At 61.3% G+C, this 16,913-nt stretch overlaps 2 protein-coding genes across 3 annotated transcripts; one reads left to right on the top strand and one right to left on the bottom strand.

The window, feature by feature from the left end:
* Positions 1-4,294: 4,294 nt before the first annotated feature.
* Positions 4,295-11,825, bottom strand: LOC104054867 (H-2 class II histocompatibility antigen, A-Q alpha chain-like). 2 transcript variants are annotated; one of them, XM_054052023.1, is made up of 4 exons: positions 8,855-9,047; positions 8,446-8,772; positions 4,685-4,966; positions 4,295-4,599 (listed from the first exon to the last, which is right to left on the bottom strand). In XM_054052023.1, the coding sequence occupies exons 1-4, from the start codon at positions 9,033-9,035 to the stop codon at positions 4,445-4,447; spliced, it is 945 nt and encodes a 314-aa protein (XP_053907998.1). In that variant the 5' UTR covers positions 9,036-9,047; the 3' UTR covers positions 4,295-4,444. The 2 variants fall into 2 exon arrangements, with proteins under 2 accessions (XP_053907998.1, XP_053907999.1); XM_054052024.1 differs by lacking the exon at positions 8,855-9,047 and adding an exon at positions 11,667-11,825 and having other exon boundaries at positions 4,302-4,599; positions 8,446-8,703.
* On the top strand, positions 11,822-16,432 carry LOC104058596 (class II histocompatibility antigen, B-L beta chain-like). The gene is made up of 5 exons (XM_054052030.1): positions 11,822-12,152; positions 12,933-13,202; positions 14,595-14,876; positions 14,963-15,069; positions 16,299-16,432. The coding sequence occupies exons 1-5, from the start codon at positions 11,822-11,824 to the stop codon at positions 16,305-16,307; spliced, it is 999 nt and encodes a 332-aa protein (XP_053908005.1). The 3' UTR covers positions 16,308-16,432.
* The last annotated feature ends 481 nt before the right edge of the window (positions 16,433-16,913 follow it).

Genomic DNA, 16,913 nt, shown 5'->3' with positions numbered 1-16,913 from the left:
ACTGGGCCAAACTGGGCCAAACTGGGCCAAGGGATCGAGCGGAGCGGAAGTGGGCCAAGAGGAGTCCGGCCAAGAGGAGGGGAACTGGGCCAAACTGGGCCAAACTGGGCTGAGAGGTGGTGAATTGGGCCAAACTGGGCCAAACTGGGCCAAGGGATCGAGCGGAGCGGAAGTGGGCCAAGAGGAGTCGGGCCAAGAGGAGGGGAACTGGGCCAAACTGGGCCAAGAGGAGGGGAACTGGGCCAAACTGGGCCAAACTGGGCCGAGAGGAGGTGAATTGGGCCAAACTGGGCCAAACTGGGCCGAGAGGAGGTGAATTGGGCCAAACTGGGCCAAACTGGGCCGAGAGGAGGAACTTATGGGGCACCAAATGTGGCACTTATGGGGCACAAATATGGCACTTATGGGGCACCAAACTGGGCCGAGAGGAGGTGAACTGGGCCAAACTGGGCCGAACTGGGGGGGAAGTTCAGCCCCAGTTCCCCCCAATTCCTCCTCCCCAGTTCCTCCCAGTATCCCCCAATTCCCCCCCAGTTCCCCCCATTCCTCCCCTTCCAGTGCCCCCCCCTCCAGTATCCCCCCAGTTCCCTCCCAGTTCCCTCCCAGTATCCCCCCAGTTCCCTCCCAGTTCCCTCCCAGTATCCCCCCCCAGTTTCGCCCTCAATTCCCTCCCCAGTTCCCCCTTCCCAGTTGCTCCCAGTGCTCCCAGTCTGGCCCAGTGCCTCCAAGGAATGGGGTCGGGGGATACTGGGGGGGAACTGGGAGGAAATTGGGGGATACTGGGGGGGAATTGGAGGATACTGGGGGGGACTGGGGGATACTGGGGAGATACTGGGAGGAACTGGGGGGAATTGGGGGGAACTGGGGGGATAATGGGAGGAAATTGGGGGATACTGGGGGGATACTGGGAGGAACTGGGGGGGAATTGGGGGATACTGGGAGGAACTGGGGGGAATTGGGGGATACTGGGAGGAATTAGGGGGGAATTGGGGGGAACTGGGGGATACTGGGAGGAACTGGGGGGAATTGGGGGTAACTGGGGGGTAACTGGGAGGAAATTCGGGGATACTGGGGGATACTGGGAGGAATTGGGGGATACTGGGAGGATACTGGGAGGAACTGGGGGGAACTGGGGGGGAACTGGGGGATACTGGGAGGAATTGGGGGGAATTGAGGGGGAACTGGGAGGGAACTGAGGGGAACTGGGGGGGAATTGGGGGATACTGGGAGGAACTGGGGGGGATTGAGGGGGAACTGGGAGGGAACTGAGGGGAACTGGGGGTTACTGGGATGGGGGGGGGGTACTGGTTGAGCACTGGGAGCTCCGTGCCCGGAATCTGCCGGAGAATGGTGACGCGGCCCAGTCCCGCCCAGTAACTGGTTAAACTGGGGATACTGGGGGACAGGGAGGGCCCCGAAACACTGGCGTGGTTGGAAATCCCCACTGGGGGGGGGACTGGGAGGAACTGGGAGGAACTGGGAGGGAACTGGGGGAGGCGGACACCCAGGAACTTGGCGGGGGGGGCACTGGGAGGGAACTGGGAGGGACTGGGAGGGACTGGGAGGGAACTGGGTGTACTGGGAGGGAACTAGGGGGAACTGGGGGGGGACTGGGAGGGAACTGGGGGTACTGGAAGGGAACTGGGAGGGAACTGGGGGGGACTGGGAGGGACTGGGAGGGAACTGGGTGTACTGGGAGGGAACTAGGGGGAACTGGGGGGGGACTGGGAGGGAACTGGGGGTACTGGAAGGGAACTGGGAGGGAACTGGGGGGGACTGGGAGGGACTGGGAGGGAACTGAGGGTACTGGGAGGGAACTGGGAGGGAACTGGGAGGGAGAGGGGCACCCAGGAACTGGGGGGGATTACTGGGAGGAACTGGGAGGGAACTGGGGGGAACTGGTTGTACTGGGAGGGAACTGGGAGGGAACTGGTTGTACTGGGAGGGAACTGGGGGGATACTGGGGGGGGGGGCAAACTGGTCGGGGGGAGGGGGGAAACTGGTTTAGGGGGGGACACTGGACTGGGAGCACTGGGAGGGCACTGGGGGGGTACTGGGGGGTATTGGGAGGGTACTGGGAGCACTGGGGGGGTACTGCGGGGTACTGGGAAGGCACTGGGGGGTACTGGGGGGTACTGGGAGCACTGGGGGGGTACTGCGGGGTACTGGGAGGGCACTGGGGGGTACTGGGGGGTACTGGGAGGGTACTGGGAGCACTGGGGGGCACTGGGAGGGTACTGGGAGCACTGGGATGGCACTGGGGGAGTACTGGGAGGGCACTGGGGGGTTACTGGGGGTACTGGGAGGGTACTGGGAGCACTGGGATGGCACTGGGGGGGTACTGGGGGGCACTGGGAGGATACTGGGAGCACTGGGGGGCACTGGGAGGGTACTGGGAGGGCACTGGGGGGTACTGGGGGGCACTGGGAGGGTACTGGGAGGGCACTGGGGGGTACTGGGGGGCACTGGGAGGGTACTGGGAGGGCACTGGGGGGTACTGGGGGGCACTGGGAGGGTACTGGGAGGGCACTCCCAGTTCCCTCCCAGTACCTCCCAGTAGAACTTATGGGGCACAAATATGGCACTTATGGGGCACCAAAGCCATCACTTATGGGGCACCAAAGCCGTCACTTATGGGGCACCAAAGCCATCACTTATGGGGCACCAAAGATGTCACTTATGGGGCACCAAAGCCGTCACTTATGGGGCACTAAAGACGTCACTTATGGGGCACCAAAGCCATCACTTATGGGGCACCAAAGCCGTCACTTATGGGGCACCAAAGCAATCACTTATGGGGCACCAAAGCCATCACTTATGGGGCACCAAAGTCACCACTTATGGGGCACCAAAGCCGTCACTTATGGGGCACCAAAGTCGTCACTTATGGGGCAAAAGCCATCACTTATGGGGCACCAAAGCCGTCACTTATGGGGCACCAAAGCCATCACTTATGGGGCACCAAAGTCACCACTTATGGGGCAAAAGCCATCACTTATGGGGCACCAAAGCCATCACTTATGGGGCACCAAAGCCATCACTTATGGGGCACCAAAGTCACCACTTATGGGGCACCAAAGCCATCACTTATGGGGCAAAAGCCGTCACTTATGGGGCACCAAAGCCATCACTTATGGGGCACCAAAGCCATCACTTATGGGGCACCAAAGCCATCACTTATGGGGCAAAAGCCGTCACTTATGGGGCACCAAAGCCATCACTTATGGGGCACCAAAGCCGTCACACGAGAGCCTTTTGGACACCATCTTTGTGTCCTTCGAAGGTCCTGAGATGCCACCAAGAAGGTCCAATGGGGCCCTGAGCTCCCCCTCCACCCCCTTCTTCTGCCCCACATCTTCCACCCCATAGATTTTCCCACCCCATAGATTTTCCCACCCCATAGATTTTTTTTCTCTCCCCCTTTTTTTGGGGTTCTCGTGGAGAACGTTGAGGACCACACATTGACGTCAACTCAACGGCTTTTATTGTGGTGTCAAAGCAGGAGGAGAAGGGGCGGAATGGGGCGCTGTGGGGCAGCTGTGGGGCAGCTGTGGGGCAGCTGTGGGGCAGCTGTGGGGCAGGACAACACCTCGTTGGCTTCGTGGAGATCCTGTCTCAAAGGTGGGAGGAGATACTGTGGTTGGAGATGGTATCCAAAGACCCTCAAAGTTCTTCTGAAGATCCTCAAAGTTCTTCCGAAGACCCTTAAAGTTCTTCTGAAGACCCTCGAGGTTCTTCCAAAGACCTTCGAGGTCCTCTGAAGACCCTCAAAGTTCTTCTGAAGGCCCTCGAGGTTCTCTGAAGACCCTCAAAGTTCTTCCGAAGACCCTCAAAGATCTTCCAAAGACCCTCAGGGTTCTCTGAAGACCCTCAAAGTTCTTCCAAAGACCCTCAAAGTTCTTCTGAAGACCCTCAAAGATCTTCCAAAGACCCTCGAGGTTCTCTGAAGACCTTCAAGTTTCTCGGAAGACCCTCAGGGTTCTTCCAAAGACCCTCGAGGTTCTCCGAAGACCCTCAAAGTTCTTCCGAAGACCCTCAAAGTTCTTCCGAAGACCCTCGAGGTTCTCCAAAGACCCTCAGGGTTCTTCCAAAGACCCTCGAGGTTCTCCGAAGACCCTCAAAGATCTTCTGAAGACCCTCAAAGATCTTCCAAAGACCCTCGAGGTTCTCCAAAGACCCTCAAAGTTCTTCCAAAGACCCTCAAAGATCTTCCAAAGACCCTCGAGGTTCTCTGAAGACCCTCAAAGTTCTTCTGAAGACCCTTGAGGTTCTTCCAAAGACCTTCGAGGTCCTCTGAAGACCCTCGAGGTTCTTCTGAAGGCCCTCAAGGTTCTTCAGAAGACCCTCGAGGTTCTTGCAAAGACCTTTGAGGTTCTCTAAAGACCCTCAAAGTTCTTCTGAAGACCCTCGAGGTCCTCCCGCAGCCCCTCCGTCTTCTTCCACCTCACAAGGGGTCGCGTCGGGTGTTGGCGCTCCTCATCTTCATGGCTTTGATGATGAGGACGGTGCCCACGGCGATGCCGATGATACCCACGGCCAAACCCAGGGCACAAACCACCGTCTCGGTGGTCTCGGAAACGGGGAGATCCACTTGAAGTTCTGGAGAAGGTTGAGACGGAGGTGTTGAGGTCCCTCTAAAGAGGGGCCGTGGGGCACACGGTGATGAGAGAGGTCTTCTCCTCACCCCAATGGCGCTTCAAAGGGGTGGGGTGACCCCAGTGCTCCACTCGGCAGTCGTAGGACTCTCCGCGGGTGGGGATGAAGGTCAGGTAGGAGAACTTGCGGAAGGTGTGGTCGTCACGGGGGTAGAAGACGGTCTCGAAGACTCCGTCCTTCACCTTCTCGCCGTTCTTCAACCACGAGATGTCGACGATGGACGGCCAAAACTTGTCCACGTAGCAGATGAGGACGTTGGGGTCACCGAGTTCCACGGGGTGTTTGGGGAACACCGTCACCTCCGGTGGCACTGGGGACAACGGGAGGGAGGTCAGCGTTTGCTGAGGGGTGGGGATGGGGTGGGGTGGGTTGGAAGGGACCTCGAAGCCCATCCAGATGCTCCTCATGACCTGAGAAGAGACCATGAGGTCATGGAGGGATGGGTTGAGTTGAGATGGGTTGAGTTGGATGGGTTGGAAGGGACCTCAAAGCCCATCCGGGTCCTCCTCATGACCTGAGAAGGGACCATGAGGTCGTGGAGGGATGGGATGGGTTGAGTTGGATGGGTTGGAAGGGACCTCGAAGCCCATCCGGGTCCTCCTCATGACCTGAGAAGGGACTGTGAGGTCATGGAGGGATGGGATGGGTTGAGTTGGGTTGGATTGGGTTGAGTTGGATGGGTTGGAAGGGCCCTCGAAGCCCATCCAGATCCACCTCATGACCTGAGAAGGGACCGTGAGGTCATGGAATCATGAGTTGGGTTGAGTTGGATGGGTTGGAAGGGACCTCAAAGCCCATCCAGATGCTCCTCATGACCTGAGAAGGGACCGTGAGGTCATGGAGGGATGGGATGGGTTGAGTTGGATGGGTTGGAAGGGCCCTCAAAGCCCGTCCGGGTCCTCCTCATGACCTGAGAAGGGATCGTGAGGTCATGGAGTCATGGGTTGGGTTGAGTTGGATGGGTTGGAAGGGCCCTCAAAGCCCATCCTGATCCACCTCATGACCTGAGAAGGGATCGTGAGGTCATGGAGTCATGGGATGGGTTGAGTTGGATTGGATTGGGTTGGGTTGGATGGGTTGGAAGGGCCCTCAAAGTCCATCCAGGTCCACCTCATGACCTGAGAAGGGACCATGAGGTCATGGAGGGATGGGATGGGTTGGGTTGGATGGGTTGTGTTGAGTTGGATGGGTTGGAAGGGACCTCGAAGCCCATCCAGATCCACCTCATGACCTGAGAAGAGATCATGAGGTCATGGAGGGATGGGATGGGTTGAGTTGGATGGGTTGGAAGGGACCTCGAAGCCCATCCAGATCCTCCTCATGACCTGAGAAGGGACTGTGAGGTCATGGAGGGATGGGATGGGTTGAGTTGGGTTGAGTTGGATTGGATTGGGTTGGGTTGGATGGGTTGGAAGGGCCCTCAAAGCCCATCCAGATCCTCCTCATGACCTGAGAAGGGATCGTGAGGTCATGGAGTCATGGGTTGGGTTGAGTTGGGTTGAGTTGGGTTGAGTTGGATGGGTTGGAAGAGCCCTCAAAGCCCATCCAGATCCTCCTCATGACCTGAGAAGAGACCGTGAGGTCATGGAAGGATGGGATGGGTTGAGTTGGGTTGGATTTTGTTGAGTTGGATGGGTTGGAAGGGCCCTCAAAGCCCATCCAGATCCTCCTCATGACCTGAGAAGGGATCGTGAGGTCATGGAGTCATGAGTTGGGTTGAGTTGGATTGGGTTGAATTGGATTGGAAGGGCCCTCAAAGCCCATCCAGATGCTCCTCATGACCTGAGAAGGGATCATGAGGTCATGAAGTCATGGGATGGGTTGGGTTGGGTTGAGTTGGATGGGTTGGAAGGGCCCTCAAAGCCCATCCAGATCCACCTCATGCCCTGAGAAGAGACCATGAGGTCATGGAATCATGGGATGGGTTGAGTTGGATGGGTTGGAAGAGACTTCAAAGCCCATCCGGGTCCTCCTCATGACCTGAGAAGGGACCATGAGGTCATGGAGGGATGGGATAGGTTGAGTTGGGTTGAGTTGGATTGGATTGGGTTGAGTTGGATGGGTTGGAAGGACCCTCAAAGCCCATCCAGATGCTCCTCATGACCTGAGAAGGGACCATGAGGTCATGGAGGGATGGGTTGAGTTGAGATGGGTTGAGTTGGATGGGTTGGAAGGGCCCTCAAAGCCCATCCAGATGCTCCTCATGACCTGAGAAGGGATCATGAGGTCATGGAGGGATGGGATGGGTTGAGTTGGATTGGATTGGGTTGGATTGGATTGAGTTGGATGGGTTGGAAGGGCCCTCAAAGCCCATTCAGATCCACCTCATGACCTGAGAAGGGACCGTGAGGTCATGGAGGGATGGGATGGGTTGAGTTGGATGGGTTGGAAGGGACCTCAAAGCCCATCCAGATCCACCTCATGACCTGAGAAGGGTCCGTGAGGTCATGGAAGGATGGGATGGGTTGAGTTGGGTTGGATTTTGTTGAGTTGGATGGGTTGGAAGGGCCCTCAAAGCCCATCCAGATCCTCCTCATGACCTGAGAAGAGACCATGAGGTCATGGAGGGATGGGTTGGGTTGAGTTGGATGGGTTGGAAGAGCCCTCAAAGCCCATCCAGATCCTCCTCATGACCTGAGAAGGGATCGTGAGGTCATGGAGTCATGGGATGGGTTGAGTTGGATTGGATTGGGTTGGGTTGGATGGGTTGGAAGGGCCCTCGAAGCCCATCCAGACCCTCCTCATGACCTGAGAAGGGCCCATGAGGTCATGGAGGGATGGGTTGGGTTGAGTTGGATTGGATTGGGTTGAGTTGGATGGGTTGGAAGGACCCTCAAAGTCCATCCAGGTCCACCTCATGACCTGAGAAGGGCCCATGAGGTCATGGAGGGATGGGATGGGTTGAGTTGGATGGGTTGGAAGGGACCTCGAAGCCCATCCAGATCCACCTCATGACCTGAGAAGGGACCGTAAGGTCATGGAATCATGAGTTGGGTTGAGTTGGATTGGGTTGAATTGGATTGGAAGGGCCCTCAAAGCCCATCCAGATGCTCCTCATGACCTGAGAAGGGACCATGAGGTCATGGAGGGATGGGATGGGTTGAGTTGGATTGAGTTGGGTTGAGTTGGATGGGTTGGAAGGGCCCTCAAAGCCCATCCTGATCCACCTCATGACCTGAGAAGGGTCCGTGAGGTCATGGAAGGATGGGATGGGTTGAGTTGGGTTGGATTTTGTTGAGTTGGATGGGTTGGAAGGGCCCTCAAAGCCCATCCAGATCCTCCTCATGACCTGAGAAGGGATCGTGAGGTCATGGAGGGATGGGATGGGTTGAGTTGGATTGGATTGGGTTGGGTTGGATGGGTTGGAAGGGCCCTCAAAGCCCATCCAGATCCTCCTCATGACCTGAGAAGGGACCGTGAGGTCATGGAGGGATGGGTTGGGTTGAGTTGGATGGGTTGGAAGAGCCTTCAAAGCCCATCCAGATCCACCTCACGACATGGAAAGGGTCCATGAAGTCATGGAGGGATGGGTTTGGTTGAGTTGGATGGGTTGGAAGAGCCCTCAAAGCCCATCCAGATCCTCCTCATGACCTGAGAAGGGCCCACGAGGTCATGGCATCATGGATTGAGTTGCGTTGGCTCAAAGGCCCCTCCCATCCCACCCACCTCCAACCTCTTCCCACCAGCAAACCCCTCCCCCTCCCCCCTGAGGTTCTCCAAACCCTCTCCCAAACTCCTTTGGAGTTCCATCCCTGGAGCAGAAGGTCCACTCGGGTGGTTTTTACCCACCGATGGTTCCTTGGGAGCCGTTGGACCTTTGGATGATGATCTCCAGGTTGTGTTTGCCGATGGCCGCGTTCTGCAGCGCCCCCTGAGCCTCGAAGCTGGTGACCTCCCCGAACTCGGGCAGGCGCCACACGGTCTCCTGTTTCTCCAGGTCTACGTGGAAGACCTCATCGGCGTTGAAGGACTGTTGGTATTCGCCCACGTCCGACCCCGAGGGCTCCAAACGCTGCTGGAACTCCGCTTGGTGGATGGTGTTCCTCACTGCCACGAGAGCCACAGCACTGCCGCGTCCCACCGGTGACCACGAAGCCACCGGAGAAGGACCACCGGTGACCACAAAGCCACATCATCAATGGGTGAAGGACCACCGTTGACCCCAAACCCACATCATCAATGGGTGAAGGACCACCGGATCCCACCAGTGACCCCAAAGCCACCGGAGAAGGACCACCGTTGACCCCAAAGCCACTGGAGAAGGACCACCAGATCCCACCATTGACTCCAAACCCATGGGAGAAGGACCACCGTTGACCCCAAAGCCACTGGAGAAGGACCACCGGATCCCATCTTTGACCCCAAACCCATATCATCATCGGGAGAAGGACCACCATTGACCCCAAACCCATTGGAGAAGGACCACCATTGACCCCAAACCCATGGAAGAAGGACCACCTTTGACCCCAATCCTACATCATCAATGGGAGAAGGACCACCATTGACCCCAAATCCATTGGAGAAGGACCTCCTTTGACCCCAAACCCACATCATCAATGAGTGAAGGACCACCATTGACCCCAAACCCATGGGAGAAGGACCACCGTTGACCCCAAACCCACAGGAGAAGGACCACCGTTGACCCCAAACCCACATCATCAATGGGAGAAGGACCACCATTGACCCCAAACCCATTGGAGAAGGACCACCGTTGACCTCAAACCCACAGGAGAAGGACCACCATTGACCCCAAACCCATGGAAGAAGGACCACCATTGACCCCAAACCCATTGGAGAAGGACCAACGTTGACCTCAGACCCACAGAAGAAGGACCACCAGATCCCATCTTTGACCCCAAAGCCACATCATCAATGGGAGAAGGACCACCAGAGCACTGGGAGCTCACAGAGAGGCACCAGGATGGGACTGGGGGGCGCTGGAGGTAACTGGGAGGCACTGGGAGCTCATTGAGGGGCACCAGGATGGGACTGGGGAGGACTGGGAAGAACTGGGAGGCACCAGGATGGGACTGGGAGGCACTGGGAGGGACTGGGAGGGACTGGGGGGGCACTGGGGGGCACTGGGAGGGACTGGGAGGCACTGGGAGGGACTGGGAGGGACTGGGGGGGCACTGGGGGGCACTGGGAGGGACTGGGAGGCACTGGGGGGGAATGGGAGCTCACAGAGAGGCATCAAGATGGGACTGGGGGGGCACTGGGGGTAACTGGGAAGCACTGGGAGGCACTGGGAGGCACCAGGATGGGACTGGGGAGGACTGGGGGGGACTGGGAGGCACTGGGAGGGACTGGGGGGGAACTGGGAGGGACTGGGAGGCACTGGGAGGCACCAGGATGGGACTGGGAGGCACTGGGGGGGACTGGGAGGCACTGCGAGGGACTGGGGGGAACTGGGAGGGACTGGGAGGCACTGAGAGGGACTGGGGGGGAACTGGGAGGGACTGGGAGGCACTGGGAGGCACCAGGATGGGACTGGGAGTACTGGGAGGCTCATTCCCCCCTGACCCACAGCATCTATGGGTCCGGGACCCCCCTGGACACCCCATTACCCCCTGACCCATAGCTCCTATGGGTCTGGGACCCCCCCCAGACCCTGACCCACAGCACCTATGGGTCCAGAACCCCCAAGCCCCCCATTACCCCCTGACCCACAGCTCCTATGACTCCAGAACCCCCCTGAACCCCACTTTACCCACTGACCCACAGCATCTATGGGTCCAGAACCCCCCCAAACCCCCATTACCCTCTGTCCCACAGCTCCTATGGGTCCAGAACCCCCCTGAACCCCCCTTTACCCACTGACCCACAGCATCTATGGGTCCAGAACCCCCCTGGACACCCCTTTACCCCCTGTCCCACAGCTCCTATGAGTCCATGACCCCCCTGAACCCCCCTTTACCCCCTGACCCTCAGTTCCTATGAGTCCAGGACCCCCTCTTTATCCCTTGCCCCACAGCATCTATGGGTCCAGAACCCCCAAACCCCCCATTACCCCCTGACCCACAGCTCCTATGAGTCCAGAACCCCCCTGAACCCCCCTTTACCCACTGACCCACACCACCTATGGGTCCAGAACCCCCCTGGACACCCCATTACCCCCTGACCCACAGCACCTATGGGTCCAGGACCCCCCTGGACACCCCATTACCCCCTGACCCACAGCTCCTATGAGTCCAGGACACCCCTGAACCCCACTTTACCCCCTGACCCTCAGTTCCAATGAGTCCAGGACACCCCCAGACCCCCCTTTACCCCTGGACCCACAGCACCTATGGGTCCAGGACCCCCCTGGACACCCCATTACCCTCTGTCCCACAGCTCCTATGAGTCCATGACCCCCCTGAACCCCTCTTTACCCACTGACCCACACCACCTATGGGTCCAGAACCCCCCTGGACACCCCATTACCCCCTGACCCACAGCACCTATGGGTCCAGGACCCCCCTGGACACCCCATTACCCCCTGACCCACAGCTCCTATGAGTCCAGGACACCCCTGAACCCCACTTTACCCCCTGACCCTCAGTTCCAATGAGTCCAGGACACCCCCAGACCCCCCTTTACCCCTGGACCCACAGCACCTATGGGTCCAGGACCCCCCTGGACACCCCTTCACCCCCTGACCCACAGCTCCTATGAGTCCATGACCCCCCTGAACCCCTCTTTACCCACTGACCCACAGCACCTATGGGTCCAGAACCCCCCTGGACACCCCATTACCCCTGACCCACAGCACCTATGGGTCCGGAACTCCCCATTTACCCCCTGCCCCACACCACCTATGGGTCCAGAACCCCCCTGGACACCCCTTTACCCCCTGACCCACAGCTCCTATGAGTCCAGAACGCCCCTGGACACCCCATTACCCCCTGATGCACAGCTCCTATGGGTCCGGGACTCCCCATTTACCCCCTGCCCCACAGCACCTATGGGTCCGGGACCCCTCCTTTACCCCCTGCCCCCCCCATCCCCCCCCATTCCCCCCCTCCGACCTGTCTCGCCCCCCGCTCGCTGCAGACTGAACCCCAACAGCAGCACCAACGCCACATCGCGTCCCAGTGCCATCGCCGCTGTCGCTCTGCAAAGTGGGGCAGAACTTTCGGGACCCACAAGAAATGAGGATGGGGGTTAAACCCCCCCCAGAGCTATGGGCCAATGTCGGGGAGCCCCGAGGGCGCCTCAGCTGTTCCCAGGCAGAGCCCCGGCCCAGAGCCCCCTGAGGAGCAGAGAGACGGCCGCGCGCCCGCGCCTCTGCCTGGAGACGAGTGATGCTGCCCAGCTGCGCTGCGCACTGGGCCGGGCTGGGACTCCCAGTGCCCCACTGGGCAGCACTGGGGCGAGAGCGCGCCCGGCAGAGTGCGGCTGGCTCGGGGGGGCCGGGAGCACCATGGGGGCTGCTGGCGTGCTGGGAGCTGGGGCCGTGCTGGTGGCACTGGTGGCGCTGGGAGCGCCCGGGGCTGCTGGCGACGAGACCCGACGTGAGCTGGGGGGGCTGGGAGGCACTGGGAGATGAGATGGGGCGGCTGGGAGGCACTGGGAGATGAGATGGGGGGACTGGGATGAACTGGGAGCTGAGATGGGGGGGCTGGGATGCACTGGGAGATGAGCTGGGGGGACTGGGAAGCACTGGGAGATGAGCTGGGGGGGACTGGGAGGCACTGGGAACTGAGCTGGGGGGGCTGGGAGGCACTGGGAGATGAGATGGGGGGGACTGGGATGAACTGGGAGATGAGATGGGGGGGCTGGGAGGCACTGGGAGATGAGCTGGGGGGACTGGGAGGCACTGGGAGATGAGATGGGGGGGACTGGGATGAACTGGGAGATGAGCTGGGGGGACTGGGAGGCACTGGGAGCTGAGCTGGGGGGGCTGGGAGGCACTGGGAGATGAGCTGGGGGGACTGGGAGGCACTGGGAGATGAGCTGAAGGAGGTTGAGATGAACTGGAAGCAAAGGCAGGGGTACTGGGATGCACTGGGAGGTAACCTAGAGGAGACTGGGATGCACTGATGGGCAGACTGGGATGCACTGGGAGCTGAGGAGCCTGGAATTCATTGGGCAGGAGCTGGGAAGATTGGGACGCAGTGGAACCCAAAGCAGGGAGACTGGGATGCACTGGGAGCGGAGCTGGGGGCACTGGGATGCACTGGGAGCTCAGCCCCACGGCGTGGGGAGGCACTGGGCGCTGCCGGGGGGTGGGAGCCCGGCTTGGGGGGCGCTGGGGGGGTTTGGGGTGCTGACCCCCAGCTCTGCTCCTCCAGGGCTCTTCCAGCTCCAGTCGAAAGCCGACTGTTATTTCACCAACGGCACCGAGAGGGTGAGGCTTGTGGAGAGATACATCTACAACCGAGAGCAGATTCTGCACTTCGACAGCGATGTGGGGGTCTACGTGGCCGACACCCCCCTGGGAGAGCCTGAAGCCGAGTCCTGGAACAGTCAGGAGAGCCGCCTGGCGTACGCACGAGCTGCGGTGGACACCTTCTGCCGACACAACTATGAGGTGGATTCCCCTTTCACCGTGGATCGTGTAGGTGAGCGCGTGGCAGCGCCTTTCCCGGGGGGCCGGGCCCGATCCGAGCCCCCGGCGCACAGGAGGGCAGCGCGTGTCCGTGCCGCGCTCCCGCAGAGCCCCCGCGCCCTTCCCCGAGGCCGCCAGCCCCACGGCGCCCACAGCCCGAAGGGTCCCCCGAGGCTCGTCCGCCCCAAGTCCCGGCCCTGCCCGCCACCACCCCAACGCTCCCCCCGCGCCCCAAAGGCTTCGGCGACCTCGGCCGTCCGGCGGCCACCACGGCTGCCCCGGGGAGAAGCCCCTGCGCCGAGAACCTCGGCCCCACGGCCGAGCCCACCCTCCCCTGGCGCAGCTTCCCCGCGCCCTCGCCGGGCTGAGCGGGGGCGGCCGAGGGGCCTGGGGGGGTTCAGCCCGGAGAAGGGCAGCCGAGGGGAGACCTCGTCGCCGGCCGCCACGGGCTGGGGAGGTGGGTGCCGGGCTCTTCTCCCGAGGGCCGCGACCGGAGGGCAACGGCGTGCGGCGGCCGTTGGGCCGCGAGCGAAGCCTCTGCCCCGGCGCGCGCCGCTCCAGGCATTTCCCATCTCGTTTCATCCATCCATCCATCTCTCTGTCCATCCATCTGTCCGTCCATCCATCTGTACATCGATCTGTCCATACATCTGTCCATCCGTCCATCCATTCTTCCACCCATACATCCCTCCATCCCTCCCTCCCTTCCTCCCTCCCTCCATCCCTCCCTCTCTCCCTCCCTCCCTCCATCCTTCTCTCCTTCTCTCCATCTCTCCCTCCCTCCCTCCATTTCTCCCTCCCTCCCTCTCTCCCTCCATCCCTCCCTCCCTCCCCCCTCCCTCCATCCCTCCCCTCCATCCCTCTCTCCCTCCCTCTCTCCTCCCCCCCTCCATCCCTCCCTCTCTCCATCCCTCCCTCTCCCTCTCTCATCCCTCCCTCCCTCCCTCCATCCCTCTCTCTCTCTCCATCCCTCCCTCCATCCCTCCATCCCTCTCTCTCCCTCCCTCTCCCTCCCTCCCTCCCTTCCTCCATCCCTCCCTCCCTCTCTCCATCCCTCCCTCCCTCTCTCTCTCTCCCTCCCTCTCTCCTTCCCTCCCTCTCTCCCTCCATCCCTCCCTCCCTCTCTCCTTCCCTCCCTCCCTCCCTCCATCCCTCCCCCCCCTCTCCCTCCATCCCTCCCCTCCATCCCTCTCTCCCTCCCTCTCTCCATCCCTCCCTCTCTCTCCTCTCTCCTCCCTCCCTCTCTCCCTCTCTCCCTCCCTCTCTCCCTCCATCCCTCTCTCCCCCCGTCCCTCTCTCCCTCTCTCCCTCCCTCTCCCCTCCATCCCTCTCTCCCTCTCTCCCTCCCTCTCTCCTCCCTCCCTCTCTCCTCCATCCTCTCTCCCCCTCGGTCTCTCCTCGCCAGCGCAGCCCCGCGTGTCCGTCTCGGCCGTGCGCTCGGGCTCTCTGCCCCAGCCCGACAGGTTGGTTTGCGCCGCCGTGGATTTCTACCCCGCCGCCATCGAGGTGAAGTGGTGGAAGAACGGGCGGGAGGAGGTGGAGCGCGTGGTGTCCACGGAGGTGCTGCAGAACGGAGACTGGACCTACCAGGTGCTGGTGATGCTGGAGAGCATCCCGCAGCGCGGCGAGACCTACACGTGCCAGGTGGAGCACGCCAGCCTGCGGCGCCCCGTCACCCGGGCGTGGGGTAAGGCCCTGGGCTGGGGGCCCCCGGGGCAGGGGGGAGTGGGACGGGGCCCCCCCAGCCCTGAGCCCCTGCTCTCGGCCCCGCAGAGCTGCAGGCGGACGGCGCCAGGAGCAAGATGCTGACCGGGGTGGGGGGCTTCGTGCTGGGCTGCGGCTTCCTGGCGCTGGGGCTCGGCCTCTACGGGCGCAGCAAGGTCGGGGCGACGGGGGGGGGCAGGGGGGTTTGGGGGGGTCTTTGGGGTATGTGTGGGTCATTGGGGTTTGGGGGTCTTTGGGGGGGTCATTGGGATTTGGCTGGTCTGGGAGTGGTGGGGTCATTGGGGTATGTGGGGGTCATTGGGGTTGGGGGGTCATTGGGCTTTGGGGGGGTCATTGGGGTTTGGGGGGTCATTTGGGTTTGGGGGGTCATTAGGGTTTGGAGGGGTCATTGGGCTTTGTGGGTGGTCTTTGGCGTTTGGGGGGGTCATTGGGGTTTGGGGGTCATTGGGGTTTGGAGGGGTCTTTGGGGTTTGGGGGGTCTTTGGTGTTTGGGGAATCTGGGAGTGGTGGGGTCATTGGGGCATGTGGGGGTCATTGGGGTTTGAGGGAGGCTTTGGGGTCTGTGGGTGTCATTGGGGTTTGGGGGGACATTGGGGTTTGGGGGGGCAGTGGGGTTTGGGGGGGCATTGGGGTTTGGATGATCTGGGAGTGGTGGGGTCTTTGGGGTTTGGAGGAGCATTGGGGTTTGGGGGGCATTGGGGTTTGGGGGGTCATTGGGGTTTGGGGGGGTCATTGGGGTTTGGGGGGGCAGTGGGGTATGTGGGGGTCTTTGGGGTATGTGGAGGTCATTGGGGTTTGGGGGTCTTTGGGGTCTGTGGGGGTCATTGGGCTTTGGGTGATCTGGGGGTGGGGGGGCATTGGGGTTTGGGGTATCATTGGGGTTTGGAGGGGTCTTTGGGGTATGTGGGGGTCATTGGGCTTTGGGTGGTTTGGGGGTGGGGGGTCTTTGGGGTTTGTGGGTGTCATTGGGGTTTGGGGGGGGTCATTGGGGTGTGGGGGATCTGGGGGTTGGGGGGCATTGGGGTTTGGGGGGGTCATTGGGGTGTGGGGGATCTGGGGGTTGGGGGTCTCTGGGGTTTGGGGGGGTGTTGGGATTTGGAGGGGTCTTTGGGGCTTGAGGGGGTCCTTCAGGTCTGGGTGGCCCTGAGGGTTGGGGGGGGCATTGGGATCTGGGGGTCTCTGGGGTTTGGGGGTCTCTGGGGTCTGGAGGAGTCTTTGGGGTTTGGGTCACTCGTGGGTTGAGGGGGACATTGGGTTTTGGAGGGGTCTTTGGGGGTCTCTGGAATTTGGGGGGGTCCCTGGGGCTTGAGAAGGGCCTCTGTGTTTGGGGGTCATTGGGGTTTGGGGTCTCTGCCCCCCTCATTTCATCCCTTTGCCCCCCCAGAGCTCCTGAAGGAACTGCAGCTCCTGCGCAGCCGCTGCAGCGCCGTCCGTGAACCCCAACACCCCCCGACACCCCCCGCCCCACTGGGGGCTCCCCCCAGGCCGCCCCCCGCCCCACTCGGGGCTCCCCTCGACCCCCTCCCGCCCCACTGGGGGCTCCCCCCAGGCCGCCCCCCGCCCCACTCGGGGCTCTCCCCGACCCCCTCCCGCCCCACTCGGGGCTCCCCCCGATCCCCTCCCGCCCCACTCGGGGCTCCCCCCAGCCCCCCCGCTGCTCCCTCGGGGTCCGGGCAGGGGCTCTGCTTGATAAACACTGAGAGCTGCACTGGGGGCTTCGACTGCGACTGAACTGGGGGGACTGGGATGGACTGGGACAGGAGCTGGGGGGGGCTGGGATGGACTGGGACAGGAGCTGGGGGGGGCTGGGATGGACTGGGACAGGAGCTGGGGGGGGCTGGAATGGACTGGGACAGGAGCTGGGGAGACTGGGATGGACTGGGACAGGAGCTGGGGAGACTGGGATGGACTGGGACAGGAGCTGGGGGGGGCTGGGATGGACTGGGACGGGAGCTGGGGGGGGCTGGGATGGACTGGGACGGGAGCTGGGGGGGGCTGG

The sequence above is a fragment of the Cuculus canorus genome, chromosome 31 (assembly GCF_017976375.1).
Source record: "Cuculus canorus isolate bCucCan1 chromosome 31, bCucCan1.pri, whole genome shotgun sequence".
Lineage (NCBI taxonomy): Eukaryota > Metazoa > Chordata > Aves > Cuculiformes > Cuculidae > Cuculus > Cuculus canorus.
The sequence above is the reverse complement of the archived record's forward strand: the minus strand, read 5'-3'. Positions and strand labels throughout refer to the sequence as shown.